Consider the following 20,809-nt stretch of genomic DNA (forward strand, 5'->3'; position numbering starts at 1 on the left):
GATAGCCTCAGTGCAGTAATATGGACGTGATTACAATTGATCGACGCTCGTAACTCCTCTTCTATTGCACATAAAAAGCTAGTTTTGGCTGCAAACTGTAGCAAACATATTAATGATGCAAATGAGCTTTTATGCAACATTGGAAAATATTGACATAAAATAAAAATATATGTCTTCAGATTTAGAATGAATGAAAAATTGAAATATCTAACAAATTGCAAAGCACAGGCTATAATGTCATTGCAGGTCAATTGCAAGCAATAGATATCAACTGGTAAATATATTTCTCGGCTTTTTGATGCGTATTTACTAAGAGATATTTGAAAAGTTGGAGGTAAGTTAGTAGATTTATTGCATACAAAAGGTTTAATATCGCTCCATCGGAAAAAAGAGAGCAAATGTAGGCAACATTCGCTTCACTCGTGATAGGGCTAAATATATTGTTCGCAAATTTTGACAAGCCATTTGAAAAATACACCACCAGCCTCTATTTGAACGCTGCTTCCATTAGACCACCACTATAGAGAAAGGGCTGAAAAGTAGAGCGCCATTGTGTTCAATTATTAATGGTTTTACAATAATTATGATAATTTAGATAGATTTTAGTTTTCTACAGGCGCTTGACATGGCAAAATTGATGTGAAAAATAACAGAAAGTTAGTCATTGAAGGTTTTTATTTGATTAACTTGTTAATTTTGATTAGGCCCACATATGCCTACCAATAATCAGCACGCATACAGTCATCAGTACAATGCTTCCAGCGCCTTTGTTGTTGTGGTAGCAACTTCCAGCATGCCATGGCGTGTTCATCACAATGCTTTTGCTTATCATCAGGCGCTTCAAGAGCATTAGGGAAGTTCTATTTGTGAACAATTTTATCACAGAATGCTTTCCATTTTTTCTCAATTGCAAGAGTCATGAGATACTCATCTTTCAAAGCATAGTGAATCACTTCGCCATCTCAGGAATGTGGTCAATTAACTGGGAAACTGATATTCTAAAATGTAATACAACTCTGCGTAACTACAAGCTGCGTCAGATATCAAAGAGTCACTGCTAGTCATTGCCGCAGGTAGATTCCTGTATCACATTGGATAGTCAGAAGAGTAACCTTATAAAGTAAACTTCAAAACATCAAACTAATGTTCACTCATCCTAAAGTAGTTTGCAAAGGTTCTTCTCGTTCTGACACTAGAATTGATGGAAATTGTGAATTAGGAACAATGCTATTCCGATCTCCGCAATCTTAAACACTTCAGGCACTTTAGGCTGATTCCTTCTTTTGATTACTAATGGCATCCTTGCTATAATAATTGAAGCAGATGCTGTTAGCAAAAGATCATCGTCCCTATAGTTATCCATTAATAGTGATGAGCTGGGCAGTGCAAAATAGTTAGTAAACTTGTTACGATGTCCACAAGAAGTTTCATAGAAAACGGTCAACAACATGCGAAGCATGACTCACTAACAATTTATTACTACATATATGACTAAATATATATCTTATATCTAAAACTATAAGCTATTTGACCCTACAAATAAAGCATAGCAAAATCACCTATTCTCAGTGTGAACGGAAAAATCAGGCCGATAGCTTTTATAAAGTTGTTCAGAAATCAGCCACACAAAAAATCGGTTTGCCAATTAGCTGGTGTGAACACAGCTTAAGGTTTGCTCTAATTGTGGCAGCTAACGGTTTGTGAGTAATTGGAAAAGTGAATCGAGACTTGATGAAGAATGCTGATTTGACATGGATAATTATGTTGATTGAAGCATTGAGGGCTCGTGAGATAGCAAACAATTCAGACTGGTTTTTGAGGACAGAGAGTAGTGGAGATGACGTGAGAAGTGAGATCAAGAAGAAGATTATGAAGGTGTCAAAAGACGACAGTCGTGCACAGTACCCTGGAAATAGTTATAGAAGGTCTGATGATTCAGGGGGTAGATGTTCTTCTAAAGGTAGTCCTACTGACAGACAGTAGGACTGATACGATGCTGATAGTCGTGATGATCGAGATGTTAGTACGTATGAGGTAAGGAGTTAAGAGTATGGTAAGGACAGGGAGAGTAGGAAGTATATAGACAGTAGCAAGGAGGTCAAGATAGTCTTAGTGTTTTTAAATATGGAACAGGTAGTAAAAAATGTAGCAGAGATAGAGTTTGTAACAATCGCAAGGTATGAGATGAAGATTTGTCCGACCATTAAATGTTTCACTTGCTGGCTACAAGGTCATTTATTCTGAGCTTATTGAGATTGGAGTAGACAAGTGGCTTACAGCACAAGTCAAGGTAAAAGCAGTAGGCAAGGAGGTAGCTGTAACAGCAGTTACAAGAGTTATGACAGTTGAAATCTCAGTGGGGAGAGGTACACGGGCAGAGACGGCCTTTGTGATGCAAGGTATAGGTGGAGTAGATTCAGAGAATGCAAGATGGACAGACATAGAAGTTAAGGAAGCTCTAATGTTGAAAGAAACTGTATTATAAGTGAGAGGTGAGGTACAGTGACGGTGGAAGGACTAAAAATTTATTTTTTGTAAGCCGTAACAATGGTAAAGAAAGTAGCAAGGGCAGAACCGTCAGACTTTCAGACTATAAAATGACTATAGTGAAAACCAATGATTAGGCTGGAGAATCATGCAGTATTTGAAAGTCAATGGAGATAACGTTCAGTTTACATTTGATACGGGGCTGAGGTGTTGACTGTAACCAAAGGAACAGCCAACAGGTTAGACCCATGGCTAGAGAAGCCATCAACTGCTTTAGCAGGGATAGACAGGTGTCAAGGTGCAAACACACAAGCCAACTTTATAGTGGCATCAAGAGGAGCGCAGAGATATCACTAACGTGTGCCCATACACTTCAGTGATTTACCAGCCACCCGCAATGGGAACACGCTTGCAAACAGCCTATAACATTCTGTACAACCTGTTTCTTCGGCGTTGACAATTAAATATAAGTAAATATGGTGCCTTCTAAACTTCTGCTTTTGTTAGGTCTATCTCACTTTCATGAATTGCACAGTACAAAAACACAAGAAAAATTCATTCTCAATTTGAAGGCATATTTTCATTTTATAACTACTGTAAATTTAACAATGTTGCATAAAAACTCATTGCACTCATCGATATGCTTGCTACAGTTCTCAGCCAAAACTGGTTTTTTATGTGCATAAGAAGAAGAGTTACGTGCATCTTGAGCCAAGTAAGCCATCACTTGTCCATTTTATATCTTGAATCTGCAGAAAAGAAAAGAAGAAGCTAACAGATGCCTGTGTTAAGAATAGTGCATCTTATTCACATTAAATACACTAGGAGTTGTGTCCTTATTCAGTCTATATAAAATTTCTCAAGCATTTCATTGATTGATTTGTTTCAGATGTGATGTTGAAACTTGTGTGTGAGGAAGTTTTTATCAACACACACTATTGGCAGGACAGCTGTGCCCTGAATAATCTGACTGGAAGATTAAAGGAGTGTGGAGACTGCAACAGGTGTCATGCTAGTTTCAGTGAGTATATATGTGGTTTCAGTGAGAATAGTAAGCTGCATTGTTTTGGCAGATAAGAGATTGGGTGTAAAAATACACAATTTTTGATGAAACAAAAAATTTACTCCTTTATTGATTAATCAGTTAATTATGGATTGACGGATCAAGTAAATGAGTTTGTTGTTTTCTCACTTTTTTCAGGTTTGATATTTTTTGCATCTTCAGAGGTTCTCTGTTATTTTGACTCACTAACGAACTTTATCCAATATTCAGTGTTGTATTTGTATGAGTCAAATAGTACAAGTTCTTAAGATGACTTAAATTGGTTTGCAATCGGTCTCTCAGGCTATTGATAGATAGCGCTCCGCAACTCACGAAAACGCTTGATTATGGGCTTTTTCCATTAATAAGGCTTATTACAATGTGGTACTTGATCATAATAAATTGTGTAATCCATGATATCTATCAGTGTGAATCAATTTAATTAAAGATATTAAATTTTTACTGCAATTACCTACATTAACAATGCTTTCTAACAGGGCAATACTGGAAATAGAATAAGGACCTGAATAGGACTATTCAAGAGAGTATTATATATTTTCAGCCCCAAAGAACATGAGATACAATGGCTATATCACCCAGTATAGGCTTTGTCAGAGTATGCAAGTGAAGTTTTGAACCATCATTTGGTAAAACACATTAACAAAGTAGAAATAGTTCAGAAGAAAGCTGCACATTTTATCTTGAGATTGAAAAATAGGAAGGAGATAACCAAAGCCAAAGATTCCTTGGGTCTAGTACTTTTAAATGATAGAAGGAAGGTGACCCGGATTAATATCTTTATAATCTTTAAGATGCACATTCAACTTTTGCTGTGAACTTTGATAGCATCCTTGCTAGTCAGTCAAACCTCCATAACCGTAATACAAGAGAGTCTGACTCAGCAGTTCCTCTGGTTGTTACTGCAAGTCATCAGGTTTACTTCAATAGTTTCATGTCCAGAGTCATAAGAGGGTCTGCTTCATAACCATTTTAGTACAATAAATATTTTAGTTTTTTTTCTCAAGTTTTGATGACCCCCTTCCTTATCCGGCGTGAGGTAATGGGATTCTGTTTACTTAAAAATTATTTACAGATTTGATCATGTAATTATACTGATTACTCATAGAGCAATCAAAATTCTAATTGTGTATTTCTACTCATCTTTCATTGGCTAATTAGCATGACCTATATTTGTCTTTACAGAAAAGGAAGTAACTAAAAGTCTACCTTAACTAGACAAATACCAGCATGGCTGATCTAGAGTATGTTGACCAGTTGGCGAGGTCTTACAAGGAGAGAGCTGAAGTCTCTGGTAAATGGAGAGATTACCTTCAGGTAAAAATGTAAAGAAATTGTGTTTTTAACAGCCTGGAGATGAAGAAATTGAACATGTTGTTGCCTTCTAGTTCCGCCTGGATACACATGCATGCAGCTTCAAATGTGAAGTCCTGTTTTACCTCAACAATGTGTAAATGTTTATGGCCAATCTGGGTAGACATAGACATCAATGATATATTAGACATTTATAAAGCTACCAGTATAGTCTTTTGTATGCACAAAACCTAAGTGCAAGTTCGACTAAATAGGTACACTTATAATCGAGGTGAAGGTTTGTAAGACATCTTTTAGATAATCACCTTGTCTCTGGATTCATAGTTCTCAACACCTCCTCAAGAAGAGTCTCTGTTAACACCGCTAATTATACTTGTTGGTCACATGACCATCATGTGACATTAAGACATACTCGGTGTAAAATATTTAATTGCTTAAGAACAGAAAATATGTTTCGCATGTCATTTAATGCCAATAGAATGATACATCTATTGATTTTTACTTGTCCATAGTTCTCCTTATATAATAATTATGCTACAGTGTGGTGGTGACAACTTAAAGTTGAGTTGAGAACAATGGTCAGGTTTGTTAGGAAGTATTGAACAAACAGACCAGCAGCTCTCTATAATTTGTCATAAAAAAGGTACAATCAAAAGAACTGTTTACTTGCTGTATACATCTGTTTGTAGTCTGTTGTTTGCTCTATATACTGAGTCAACTTCAGCCTTTTATTTTACAATTGTACAATATTTTCTTTATAGTTTATTATACAATATGACAAATCTTCACTGTCAAACTGTGTAGAGAACTATCAGTTTACATTCAAATGCAGTGTTTGATCCGTAATGTAATGGTGAGAGTAAATTTCATTTCAGTAAAATTGGTTGAACTGATCATCATATAGTAATAGAGTTTAACTTAACTAAGTATGAATCACTTTTTCTAAATTTTAATATTTGAAAGTCATTAATTTGTATCAGCAAATAATTACTTAGTATTGACAAGAAGTAAGCCCAGCATCAACTCGACCCTCTTTCACTTTCAATCAGATAGTCCACAGCACAGTGTAGATTTACAATGCGAATTGCTAAATCTCTTTCATAATAACAATTCATGAATGTGTTCAGTGAGGGCAATATTGTTCTTAATGTGTGCATAAGCACATTCCAGAGCTCCTATTCAGATATCATAGCTCATTTACATGTATATTGTAAAGATAGTTGTAAGATAGCTTCAATTGAGCCCAGCATTGCCAGGAGAAGGCCTAATTTGTCACATTTAATAATGCAGAAGTCGGAAAGTAGTCAATTACTCATTCTCATAAATAACTGGTTGTCTTTTAACCCTGTGTGAAACCGTATTACTGAAAAACTAATACAGTCGGTACCTGCTAATAGGAAATAACATAATAAACCACACTGATCATTTCAAACTCCTAGGTGTTTGGCTTGATAATAATCTGAATTGGTCTACCCATATATTTAACATACTAAAGGACCTTCGTCCGGCAGTTGGACTTTTTTATAGGTTATCAATGTACTTCTCACGAGAAATAATTGTTACATTATATAACTCCTTAGTAAATTCTAAACTTATTTACTGCCTCGAATCTTAGGGCAATTTACCCGACATGTTTTTAAATAAAATTAAAGTCTTTCAGAAAAGCTAGTGCGAATTATATGTCATAAACCCTTTGACTATCCATCAAAAGAATTGTTTACTCAAACTAATATTTACCAATAAATAAGCTATATATGTTAAAGCTGCTGGTAAGAGGTCATACTGTATTTCATTCATCTGGGAATGGTGAACCACCACACTCTTATAGCACTCGTCATTCTCTTCTAAATCTTCATATTCCTTTATTTACATCTAGTGCTGGGCAAAAAACTATTCAATATCAAACAACCTTTTATTGGAATAACCTACCTGACAGATTGAAGATAATTGTAAACAAATTTGACGTTAAAAAAACAAGTAAATGCTATCTTCTGTCTCTCTGACTAGGGTGCGCTGAAGCCCACTTTCGTCCTACTGCTGTTGGCTGTTTTTGGGGCTTGTGCGACATTGGCTGGGCTACAGTGCATCTATGGCTCCATCACATTGGCTGGGCTACAGTGCATCTATGGCTCCATCACATTGGCTGGGCTACAGTGCATCTATGGCTCCATCACATTGGCTGGGCTACAGTGCATCTATGGCTCCATCACATTGGCTGGGCTACAGTGCATCTATGGCTCCATCACATTGGCTGGGCTACAGTGCATCTATGGCTCCATCACATTGGCTGGGCTACAGTGCATCTATGGCTCCATCACATTGGCTGGGCTACAGTGCATCTATGGCTCCATCACATTGGCTGGGCTACAGTGCATCTATGGCTCCATCACATTGGCTGGGCTACAGTGCATCTATGGCTCCATCATATATTATTTGCATATTAGTAAATACATCCATCATACATTTACGAATATGCAGCTTCTTTTTCTGCATTGTTTCTGTTGATAAAAATAAATACACAAGCAGGCACGCACGCACACGCACACACACACATGACTGACTCTGTTTTACCTGTACTAATCAACTACCTTTACACTTACTGTTGGTCTAGCAGTTGGCTTAGTGATGCCAGGGAATTCTTTCATTTTTTATCAGATAGTCCTCAGTTAGATGTTTAGGAGGCTGGTTGTCAGCAACTAGGGGTAGTTTTAATCATATAGCCCTCAGTTAGATGTTTAGGAGGCTGGTTGTTAGCAACTAAGTGTAGTTTTAATCAGATAGTCCTCAGTTAGATGTTTAGGAGGCTGGTTGTTACCAACTTGGTGTAGTTTTAATCAGATTGCCCTCAGTTAGATGTTTAGTAGACTGGTTGTTAGCAACTAGGTGTAGTTTAATCAGGTAACCCTCAGTTAGATGTTTAGGAGGCTAGTTGTTAGCAACTAGGTGCAGTTTAGTGCTGAAATATTCTAGCAGCCTCGTGTAAGGGGCGAGCATATCTGTGTAAAGTTTCAACGAAATCAGCCAAAAGATTGTTAAAACACATCAGGCTTATGCTGACTTACAAACACATAATAACGAAGTAAAATTTATTAATATATATTTAATATAATTTGTTAATTGTTTATTATTGTATATTTAATATAATTTATTATTATGTTTCCAGACAGACAACATGTCTCATTAATAACAGACAGAAAACAATTCGTTTTTCATTTTGTGCATCTTTTCATTTATGTTGTTGGAAGTTTATTTAAACTTCCCTAATTAAAAACAAACTTTTTCTAACTCATGTAATTTGATATTCTCATTTTCTCACCAATTTCACACACAGTATTATAAGACTCATCTCTATCGTCAGGTAGATTCTCATTTATTGTACTTTAATGTTACTCTATAGTTTACTCATTTCTCTTGTATACATTTTAACTAATGAATAATATGAGCTATTATAGGTCTCTACAAATTATATGATTTAAACTGGTAAATATTTTACTATTTAAAGTTTTTTGACCTAAAAACGTCTTCAAATGTACATGTAGTTGGACCATTTGAGTAGTTTTGTATATTAGAAGTCTAAACTAAACTAAGATTCATGTGTCTCTATAGAGTAGATGAGACTTTTTCGTTGAACTCAGGTTTAAGCTATCCCTTAGCAATGTCATAATGTTTGCTTTAGTGTTTTACTGTTTCCTTTTTTTAGCCTTCTTTTCAAAAGAGTTGCATGTTAATGTAGCCAAAGTAGACTGAGAATGGTTATTAAAATAGGAATGGTCTTCAGTTGTCATAATTTGGTTGGTTTGAGGGCCAGTCGAGACTCTCTTAGGAGAAATTACTCCTAGTTCTCATGTAGGAAGTTGATAATTTATGAGCTGTTTATAGCCTCCTCCTCCCAAACTCATATAGGAATTAAGCAAGTGTTGTGCTTATTCCTCTGTTCTCAGTAAATTGTTGAGCTTACATCATGAATTAAGTTTGGTTTTATTGTTAAAATATGATCCTAAAGCCTGGCTCCCATATATGTCGCAATGCACCGGTGACAGCACCACAGGCTATTAGCGGTGAAATGGGAACCTACGCGCCAGGTACTTGCAGGCGGCAACGCAAGAGTTTAACGCTGTTGAAATTTCGCGAAGAGCCACAGGCAAAACCTTCCCAAGATGCACTGTACAGATGAAGATCAGCATTATAGAAACGGAATGGCGAGCGAAAATTTGTATGCCGTTCTTAGCGATGCAGCTTTATATGAACATAAGCCGCCGAGCCTAGCGTCGCAAGCGTTTGGCTGCGCAATATTACCGCCGGAGTTTTGCAATCGATATGGGAACCAGGCTTAAGGCAGTTCATCATCAGCAGATGCCAAGTTCTTGGATTTCGCAACTAAATCTCATACAGACGACAGTCTATTATCAGTAGATGCCATATAATCGGATTTCATGATTATATCTGATCCAGACGAGGGTCTATTATCAATAGATGCAATGTTCTCGTGTTACATACCTAACGTACACTTGTGCACCCAAGTATATTTAGATAACCACTGAATCATAATGCTTCCGCTAGTATAATAATACTTCCACTTTTATATTGAAAAACTGGTCTTGTTTGACATACCCAAGTATAACACTCAGTAGCAGTGATGAGACTGTCTCCGACAATTACAAGAATGATGAGGGGATCCCTGCCTACTTGACATCAGAACTGCTCGCTTAACTCGAACAAAAAAAATGAAGTTTGAAGGTTATGTGGCAAAGGAATGAACTAAAACAAAGTGAGTAAGAGAGGGGGAGAAGGAATGACAATATTTGCTTAATGTATCATCATATTTCTACTGAAACCATACAAGAGAAATGTTCTGTAGTGATGTCCTGTGCACCACTGTAGAAAATGTTTTGTAAAAACCCGCCCTTGGTAGTTAGGACAAACCACAGGCTACAGACTTAGCTTCATGAAGATTTATTGAACCATTGGTATTACTCCTTAGTTAGAGCAGTTAGAGCTAACAGGTTGTCTATATGGAGGTAATGGACCTGAACTCCATGGGTGTTCATATATATGGCTGACTTATGGTTTCATTAGCTGTTTGGAACAAGTGCTTATAGACTGAGGACCTGACATGGCACTGCCAAAGTTTGTAGGCTCATTAACTTCATTACATGCAAAGGATGACCCTGCGTATGACTACAGAATTCATTGATTCCTTGCTTACTGGGTTGTGTATGTTATGTGTTGTTCAGTGGAGTTTCTAATAGTGATATCACTATTTGACAATTTAGAGGTAGCTTTTCTTTGTAATCAGATCGAGTCAAATAAATAGACTGAGAATCTGGTTTAGAATGTACTCTATGAAGGAAATAGTCAGACTTTCCATGAAAAGCACCCATACATATGTTATTAGTATACAATAAATTTAGCTAGAATATATAAGATACTAAATATATCTTCAGTAGGATGGCAATCAGAATAGTCACATGACTCTCATCATACCAGAAATATGAGTAACTCTGTTGTAAAATGTGATACTAAAACTTGAGAAACTCTATTGTAAAATGTGATACTGAAATATGAGCAACTCTATTGTAAAATGTGATACTGAAATATGAGTAACTCTATTGTAAAATGTAATACTGAAATATGAGTTACTCTATTGTAAAATGTAATACTGAAATATGAGTAACTCTATTGTGAAATGTGATACTGAAATATGAGTAATTCTATTGTAAAATGTGATACTAAAACATGAGTAACTCTATTGTGAAATGTGATACTGAAATATGAGTAACTCTATAGTAAAATGTGATACTGAAACATGAGTAACTCTATTGTAAAATGTGATACTGAAATATGAGTAACTCTATTGTAAAATGTGATACTGAAATATGAGTAACTCTATTGTAAAATGTGATAATAAAACTTGAGAAACTCTATTGTAAAATGTGATACTGAAATATGAGTAACTCTATTGTAAAATGTGATACTGAAATATGAGTAACTCTATTGTAAAATGTGATACTAAAATTTGAGTAACTCTGTTGTAAAATGTGATACTAAAATTTGAGTAACTCTGTTGTAAAATGTGATACTGAAATATGAGTCACTCTATTGTAAAATGTTAAACTGAAATATGAGTCACTCTATTGTAAAATTTTATACTTAAATATGAGTAACTCTATTGTAAAATGTGATACCGAGATCAAACCTGAAAAATGTGAGCTCAATTTCTTGAGTTATAATAGTCTTATCACATGAATAGCAGACCGAGTTAAACAAGGAACTACTAATAACCAGAAACAGTTATTAATTATTTCGATGGCGAAAAAGCTGTAAAGCTTAAAGAGTTGGAAAAGAGGCTTTAATACTCCATAACAATGGCTGCTATTACGTCGTACAGTGTTCCTGAAAAGCATTTTCTTCATTCATCAAAACGCTTTTGAGTTTTTATGACAGATTGTAAACCACACTATGAACGTATCTGATGACAATGGACACGAGTTGGACTTTAGTGACTTCGAATCAGAGTGTAGTTCTGATGATTGCACCGATTGATTTTCTTAGGTACACCGTCACTTAAAATATGACAACCACTACAGCAACATAAAAATAATTAATTGTTATTGATGTGAAATTATTAGAATTTTTATAATTATTGTAAGTGTTGTTATAATTATTATAAAATTATGGACACTTTTGTGAACACTGATCACTTTCTATTATGGGTTCTTAAAGATCAAAGAGTTTCAATGTAGCGTTCCTATAAAGGTGGCGTCCAAGTACGTGGTAGAGCTGTATTTTTCAACTCTTTTCCTATAGGAGCATTCTGTTAAAGTAGGTGTTGAAATAGAGATTTTACAGTAATGATAATGCGAGGTGCTGGATCATCAGATGAAAGAATCTGTAATGTTGAATGATGACCTGATCGTAAAAGGTTTCGGGTTGCTGTCACAGATGTTCGAGATGTGTTGAGATGTTCATAGAATGTGTCCACATTTGAAGAGTTTCAGAAAAAGCTGGTCATTATTGATCAGATATGAGTAGAATAGAATAGTTGACTCTGTGCTGGAATTGTGTGCCAAGTACATGGCTCCCATGTCTGACTAGATAATTACAGAATTAGATATTATGATCCTAATATATGACCTTAGGATATAATGTTGTGCCATAAAACTACAATAACCAGGACATCAAGACGTTGCCAGCAAATAAAATTCAACTGTACAAGATAATGCTTGATAACTTTACAGTTGCCTGTTACACAAATTTATACTACACACAATTATGAAGTTTTGAGAAACTAAATCACATCCATATTTTGTTGTAAGTCTAACAATCTGTTGCAACAAAACATGCTACTATAACAACAAGGTTGCTGAAAAAATACAATGTGAAGCTAAAGAGAGTTAAAACGCTTTTTTTAAAGGTCTAAATTATATTTTGTGTAAAGAAGAAATAAGATATTATGAAAATATAAAAGAATTTAGCATCTTTTCACTTAACAAATAACCTGCATGTCACATGTCTCCTTATACAGTTTACGATTGCTTCAATTTGTAAAAATCTGATCATGCAATAGTGTTATTTCATTAGATTGTAATATAAGTAGTAATTTTATATTACAGGCACATGGGATAGCCAACTTCTGTGTGACTTTAGCACCAACTACTGAAAGGCATAGACTAGTTTATGACATAGAAGAAAGTTGGTACAAAGGAAAACATCCTCTCAGCTATGATGAACATCGGCAGATGATCAGTAACCATAAGGCACTTCTAGAGAAGTACAGAGGAGATACCAGGAAAGACTTTGGTAAGCTTGATGACCCAATGTTTGCCTTGAACAATGATGACTTCTTCAGGAAAAAAAATCTTTTAAATGCGAAATCATTCTGTGAAAAAGTGTTTGCAGCCAGCAAGACATGCAGTGAAGGACTTATCAACGTCTCAAAAATAATTCTTCAATCAAGTGTTGATGTGTTGAAAAAAAGGAATGAAGAAGCTCCGTGTAAGTTTGCTATTGTTGGATTGGGTTCCATAGCAAAAGGGGATGCGACTCCTTACTCTGATCTAGAATATGCTATCATCGTGGAGAAGGCATCAGATTACTTTGAAAAACTAGCAGTAGACAGCTACTTCAGAATAGGAAATCTAGGTGAGAGTCCTCTGAAGTCCTTTGATATTGATGAGTTGAAGACAAACAGTGAGTTAAAAAGGCTAGCTAAGATGGCTGTCACTGGATACAGAATAGATGGAATCACTACAAACTCTGGTAACATTCCAACAGGTAATGGTAAGGAGGGGGGTCTGAGTCTGACACTAACGGTAGAACAGCTCATGGAGCTCTACAGAAATGAGGCTGAAAAACCACTTGGTCACCTTGCAGATAAGTCTGACATGCTCTCCTCTACTGTCATCATATTCTCAAGTGAGGACTCACCTGATCAGAGCCAGCTGCATGACCAGTTTGCTTCAAAAAGAAATTCATATGAAGAATTTTTTGTAGGAGCAAAGGTGAAGAAAAAGCGTTTCGATTTATTCACTAGTGACATTAATAAATATATCTTTTTACCAGAATTCGTATCATTTCAACCTCCTCAGAATCTGAATGTCACGGTGAAAGAAAATATATTCAGATATCCAACACTCCTTGCAAACAATTTGAAGATGTGTCTTAGACTCACTTTTAGCCAGTCTTGGAAAATTTACGAAGAGATGAAAAAGCAGGGTCTGCTGTCATCAGAAAACCTACAGTATTTCAACCTACTCCTTGCTCTCTCTATATACATTCGTACTTCCTCTTACCTGAAAATGAGATCTCAAGCAGAGTTTGTACAAGTTGGCAAATACTACCAAGGTAGTCATATATCGTCTTATGCTGTTTCTTCACATCTAGTTGTTATTATGGGTTGTCTCCTCATCCCGATCAAACGGTTCATTAAATCCAGGATGTTGGAACTCAAGTCTTCTGTCAAGACTAATAAACAGTCAAGCATAGATGTCTCATTATTGCTTCTAAGTCTTCAAGTTCCTCATGAAGATTTCTGGCTGAAATCAGAAGTACTCTACTTTACTGGCCAATACCGTGAAGCTACAGAGGAAGTCAGCCAAGCAATTGGACGACCCATTACCTCAACATCCTTTGCTGAGCTAAAAGAGATCATTCACTTGTCTGTTGATGATGTTTCATTCAACAAGCGTCTACAGTTGTTTGCATACCTTTTGTATTACTCACACAACTACAAGTTAGCTTTGGAATGCTTTCAATATTTTTCTAAAAAGCAGCCTCAACAAAGCCTTTGGAAGCTGCTGGCAGCACACTGCAGCAAACAGATTGGTGACTACAGGGCTGCCCAAAAACTGCTCAAAGAGGTGAGTCAGTTGTAGGATATCCTAAGCTGTATAGTTGAGTGATGGTAGAAAGTTGGGTAGGCTAGCTTAGGTGCGATGACAGTAGAGAGAAAGAGAAAGAGGTTTTAAAAGTAGAGAAGTTATCTACACTTATAACAGTAGTAGAATAACTCCCATAATCAGATAGTACCACTAGACATGGACCATCATGGTAGATGCATTGATGTTGTAGGATTAGATACCAGGATAATCTGTACTGATCAGTATCTAAAGGTATCTAACACATGACTTCTTGTAGCTTAACGTGTTGTGGGACTGAGCTCATATATCAATTTACTTTTGTCTCAAAGCACTGTTTCCTATATAAAATAACTATGGACAAATAAATTCGTTCCCATATGATGAAAAATCAACGTAAAACAGAATATTAAAGTAGAAAAGAAAGAGTGTTTTGATTGTTATAATTGAGTCCCTATGCTAAGAAAGTAACATTTATCAATATCAATTTACTCTTTTCTCAAATAACTATTTCCTATATAAAATAACTATGGACAAATAAATTCATTACCACACAATTAAAAGGCAACCTAAAACAAAATATTACGGTAGAAAAGAGTGTTTTGATTGTTATAATTGAGTCCCTATGCTAAGAAAGTAACCAATACCTGTTTAGTTGTTATTAGGTGCAATAAAATGTAACATCACTAATTACACTACTGTATAGGGTGTTACCTTCTAGACAGACTTGTGGATAATGGGGGTCTGAGAGAGAGACCCCCATTATCCACAAAGAGAGAGAGAGGGAGAAGGAGAGAGGAAGAAAGGGAGAGGGGGAGAGTGAGAGAGGGGGAGAAGGGGAGAGGAAGAGAGGGAGAGAGGGGAAGAGGGGAGAGAGAGACTTAGCAGCTATGTGTTCGGTGCACTAAACTTTTGTGACTCTCCATAACAGATAGTTGGAGTTTAACTTAAATGAGTTTAGCTTACTGAATGCACATTTGAAGCTGAGTTTTAATCTTTTACTAAACTTAACATAATTTTGCTGTCCTAATTTTTAATGTTTGTTTCCGGTGTGGAGCTTTTGGTCTCGCGTTCACTATAATTTTTATCCAATCTTGTAAAAACCTTTTCCCAATTGATTCGGAAAGAAAACCTAGCCATGCTGCTCCCAAATGTGACCTTTCACATTCTTGGCCATGTAGTGGCCACAGCGAACTGATTAATGTGCTCAAATATTCAACTTTGTAGAAAACCTTTTGCCAACTTTTTTCCAGGAAAAATACCTAGCGAGGCTGTTCTCAAATGTGGCCTTTCACACGCTTGGCCACGTAATGGCCAAGCATGTGAAAGGCCACGTAAAGGTCATGTAATGGCTACGGCAAACTGACTCGCATGCTGAAATCTCAATGATAAACCATATCTCGAAGAACAAACTTGCTAATACGTCTACTCACATCTCGGGTTTATCACATGTTGGAGCACTCATATGCAGAGATACGACTGTATATTATATATCACTTTAGTGAGTTTTTAATGCCTACTAAACTTTTATTTCTGCAGGCAGAGCAATCTTTGGAGATGCCAGATGTTAATACTTCTGAGGGTGTAGACGAGAGCCACAGAGACACATTAATTACTTACACAAACATCGGTTTAGTGTACCGGGATTTGAGTGAGTATGAGAAGGCATTGCGATACCTTACCAAAGCTCTGAGCATCAACAAAGCTTTACACCCTGATACCAAGCATGCCATTGCAGGCAGAAGTCTAAATAATGTTGGTTTGGCTAATAACTGCCTGGGTGATAATGAGCAAGGCAATTACTGTGAGTCATCAGACAAGCTAGAAGCAAGCATGGAATATGAAATAGGTGCCATACATCCTGATATTGCTACCAGCTACAATAACATAGGTTCAGTGTACGACTCTTTGGGTGACTACATACAAGCATTAGAATATCATAAGAAAGCATTAGACATGCAAAAGGCTGTGTATGGAGATGATACCAACCATACTCATATTGCTGTCTCCTACAATAACATTGGTTTAGTATACAACTCTGTGGGTGACTACAGACAAGCATTAGAATATCACAAGAAAGCATTAGACATGAAAAAGGCTGTGTATGGAAAGGATACTAACAATACTGATATTGCTACCATCTACAATAACATTGGTTCAGTATACCACTCTTTGAGTGGCTACATACAGGCATTAGAACATCACAAGAAAGCATTAGACATGCAAAAGGCTATGTATGGAGAAGACACCAACCATACCCATATTGCTACATCCTACAATAACATTGGTTCAATATACGACTCTTTGGGAGAGTACAGACAAGCATTAGAATATCACACCAAAGCATTAGACATGCGAAAAGCTGTGTTTAGAGATGATACCAACCATACTGATATTGCTAACTCCTACAATAACATTGGTGTAATGTACAGCTCTTTGGGTAACTTTGGACAAGCATTAGAATATCACATGAAATCGTTAGACATGAAAAAGGCCGTGTATGGAGAGGATACCAACCATACTCATATTGCTGTCTCCTACAATAACATTGGTTTAGTATACAACTCTGTGGGTGACTACAGACAAGCATTAGAATATCACAAGAAAGCATTAGACATGAAAAAGGCTGTGTATGGAAAGGATACTAACAATACTGATATTGCTACCATCTACAATAACATTGGTTCAGTATACCACTCTTTGAGTGGCTACATACAGGCATTAGAACATCACAAGAAAGCATTAGACATGCAAAAGGCTATGTATGGAGAAGACACCAACCATACCCATATTGCTACATCCTACAATAACATTGGTTCAATATACGACTCTTTGGGAGAGTACAGACAAGCATTAGAATATCACACCAAAGCATTAGACATGCGAAAAGCTGTGTTTAGAGATGATACCAACCATACTGATATTGCTAACTCCTACAATAACATTGGTGTAATGTACAGCTCTTTGGGTAACTTTGGACAAGCATTAGAATATCACATGAAATCGTTAGACATGAAAAAGGCCGTGTATGGAGAGGATACCAACCATATTGGTATTGCTGTCTCCTACAATAACATTGGTTCAGTATACAGCTCTGTGGGTGTCTACAGACGAGCATTAGAAAATCACAAGAAAGCATTAGACATGCAAAAGGCTATGTATGGAGAGGATACCAACAATACTCATATTGTTATCTCCTACAATAAGATTGGTTCAGTATACAAGTCTTTGGGTGACTACAGACAAGCATTAGAATATCTCATGAAAGCATTAGACACGCAAAAGGCTGCGTATGGAAGAGGTGCCGAACATTTTGGTATTGTTGGCACCTGCCGTAACATTGGTTTAACATACTACTCCTTGGGTGACTACAGACGAGCATTAGAATACTACACCAAAGGATTAAACATGCTATAGACAATGCATGGAGAGAATACCATCAATACTGATATTGCTAGTAGCTACATAGCACCTAGCTCAACATGTTTCTTATTGGGTGATTAGGAACAAATGTCAGAATGTGAGTCCAAGGCATCAGGCATGAAGTCCAAGATGAATGACAGGAATTCAGCTCATACTCATGTTAATGGTAACACAGAAACAGAGAGACATGGTAACTAAACTAATAAAACCAACCATACCAGAGACAGTCACATCAAATATGCAGCTCATCCACAGAAAACAACCATGATGATTCATATACTTGTTAGTTAAATATGTCTATCTATGTAACCAGGTGTCCTAACATTTTACTTTGTTACCCCAGGGTAGGATATGGCTAGTTCCTTATCAACCTCTTTCTTGCTGTATAACTAGTAGCAACGATTAGGTAGAACGAGTTGACCTTCTGCTGACCTTTTTTACTCGGCACCTAATATTTTTGTATTTTATACTGATTTCCTATTGTTTCATTTGGACTTGCAGGTCTATTATGTATATCCTAACTAGCAAGTTTCATGTTCATGGAAATATTATTATGAATAAACTCATATTTGCTTGTGAGATGTTCCACTACTTTAATATAGCATGCAGTCATCTTGGAATGAATTTCGATGGCACACAATAACCTTGACTTTTTAAAAACTATTGTAAATTACACCTTTTCATGTAAAACAAAGGAATAACAATAAACAGCTCAGGAAGAAATTTGATACAATGTATAGCAAAACTAAAAATGATAAATAAACTTGGCAAGGCAGTTTTATAACATTTTCCAAATGAAGCTCTCTGGCTCACCATTGCTCTCTAGCTCACTCGCCATTGCTCCTTTGCCATTGCTTCTCGCCATCGCTCTCTCCTCATCGCTCACTCGCAATCGCTCCCTCACCATTGCTCTCTCTCCATCGCTCTCTCGCCATCGCTTTTCTGCCATCGCGCTTTCCCTCTCTCACTTGCCATCACTCTCTTGCTCGCCCTCCCATCACTCCTCTTGCTGTTCCCTCACAATGGTGAGCGAGAGGCAATAGTGAGCGATGGAGAGCTTGCCGTCGCTCACTGTTGTTCGTCGTCAGTCGTTGTAGATTACAGTCGCTCGCCGTCTCTCACCTGTTGATTGCCAATCGATGAACAATGATCAATGATCAATGAATCAACAACATCTATGATTTATGTAGGTAGACAAAAATGGTTCAAATGGTTATATAACTTATATATATGAAAGTTAATTATTTGTACCAAATGTTACTTTTGTTAAAGAAGATCCTCTTAATGAGTTAGATAATTAAAAATTGGAGTGATGAGTCAGCATGTACAACGTCAGTACTGTATTCATAATGTACTGTAAGTTATACCTTTAGCTTAGCAAGAATTACATCACAAGATCTGTAAGTTGTAGCAACTTAGCAAGCATTTTTAGGGGACTCTCCTACTAAGCAAGGTTTATATCACATAAGATGTTATACATAGTATTAATCTAAATAAATCTCAAAGTTTTTTGCTATCTGTTCAGATGTATGTCTGTCCAGTTATAACTATCAAAATCTCGGAATTAACAGCTCACTATGTGCTGGATTTGAACCCATGGATATTGTGCCGCAAGTTTCCAACCACGCATTTAACCACTGAGCTACACAGTCCTAAGAATTCTCACGCTGTTATCATATACCGTATACTTTTTTCTCGATTGCACCCACTAAATGACATATTAATTGATACATTGTGCCCATGTGTTATTTTGCCCCTATTATAAAATATTTTTTGCCCAACTCTATAAAACATGATGCTCTTTCGTTTTCACCATACTAGGGTAAATTTGTTTTTTTTTCATGCGATATCAACAATAGTTTCTCTTAAAATTAAAATCTGGTGATTTTTGTAATGATTAGGACAAAATAATAAAAATGCCGATATGCTATTTTACCGCTATCAACATTATCTGTTATGGTAAAAACGAATTCGCAAACAGAGAAGTGATAGAATTTTAGTTTAAAGTTTGAAATTTACTAAGATATATACTAAAACCTTCTTCAAGTAAATGTATGTTTTTAGTAAGCTATATTCATTTAAATTAACTTCAGTGTTTATGTTACACGTCTGTCTGAAAGGTAAGAACTCTGCACATAGTACATTGTAATGTTCCATTAATCTTATTTTATATATATATATATATATATATATATATATATATATATATATATATATATATATATATATATATATATATATATATATATATATATATATATGTATAAATCTCAGTGTTTGTATGTCTGTGAGTGGGTGTGTCCAGCTATAGCTACTAAAATGGAAGAATGAAAAGCTCATTTTGCAATGCATCTTGGAATGAAAAGCTCACTATGTGCTGGATTTGAACTAACGGCGATTACAACCACAAGTTTCTAACCACACATTTAACCACTGAGCTACACAGTCCTTAGAATTCTATTGCTTTTATCATATATACATATTGTATACCGTTTTTTCAATTGCACACGCTAAATGACATATTAATTGATACATTTCGCCCACGACTTACGATGTTCCTGTTATAAAATTTTTTTTGCTTGACTCTATGAAACTCGACACTTTTTTCTCCTCATCATATTAGGGTGACTTTGTTTTCTGCCATACGACATCAACAATAAGTTCTCTCAAAATTAAAATTTGGCAGTTATTGTACTGATTATACATGTAACAAAATAAAAATGTTGATATGCTATTGTGTCGCTATTAACATTATCCGTTATGGTAAAAACGAATTCGCAAACAGATAAGTGATAAAACTTTGGTTAAAAGTTTGAAGTTTAGTAAAATACAAATTGAAACTTTCTTCAAGTACGTTCTTAGTAAGTTAAATTCGTTTAAATTAGATTCAGCATTTATGTTACACGTCCATCTTTAAGGTAAGAACTATACATGTAGTACATTATAATATTACATTTTCTGGCAGATCATAACCAGAAAATGCATCAAAGTTATTGTAGGTAACTATAGTTACTAAGGTTAATATATTGTTTTGTAACTCATTTTAATAATTATGATTTTGATTATTTTTAACAGGAGGAGATTGCATTACATAATTAATACGGGTTTTTAAATCAGTCCATTTGTTTATACGATATTTTCGCCTTAAAATGCAACGAAAAGAACTAAA

The 20,809-nt window shown here is 35.9% G+C and overlaps 1 protein-coding gene across 1 annotated transcript; it reads left to right on the forward strand.

The window, feature by feature from the left end:
- Positions 1–4,777: 4,777 nt before the first annotated feature.
- On the forward strand, positions 4,778–17,634 carry LOC137394489 (uncharacterized). The gene is made up of 5 exons (XM_068081212.1): positions 4,778–4,864; positions 12,475–14,220; positions 15,757–16,257; positions 16,408–16,785; positions 16,936–17,634. The coding sequence occupies exons 1-5, from the start codon at positions 4,778–4,780 to the stop codon at positions 17,632–17,634; spliced, it is 3,411 nt and encodes a 1,136-aa protein (XP_067937313.1).
- The last annotated feature ends 3,175 nt before the right edge of the window (positions 17,635–20,809 follow it).

The sequence above is a fragment of the Watersipora subatra genome, chromosome 4, assembly GCF_963576615.1.
Source record: "Watersipora subatra chromosome 4, tzWatSuba1.1, whole genome shotgun sequence".
NCBI classification, from domain to species: Eukaryota; Metazoa; Bryozoa; class Gymnolaemata; order Cheilostomatida; family Watersiporidae; genus Watersipora; species Watersipora subatra.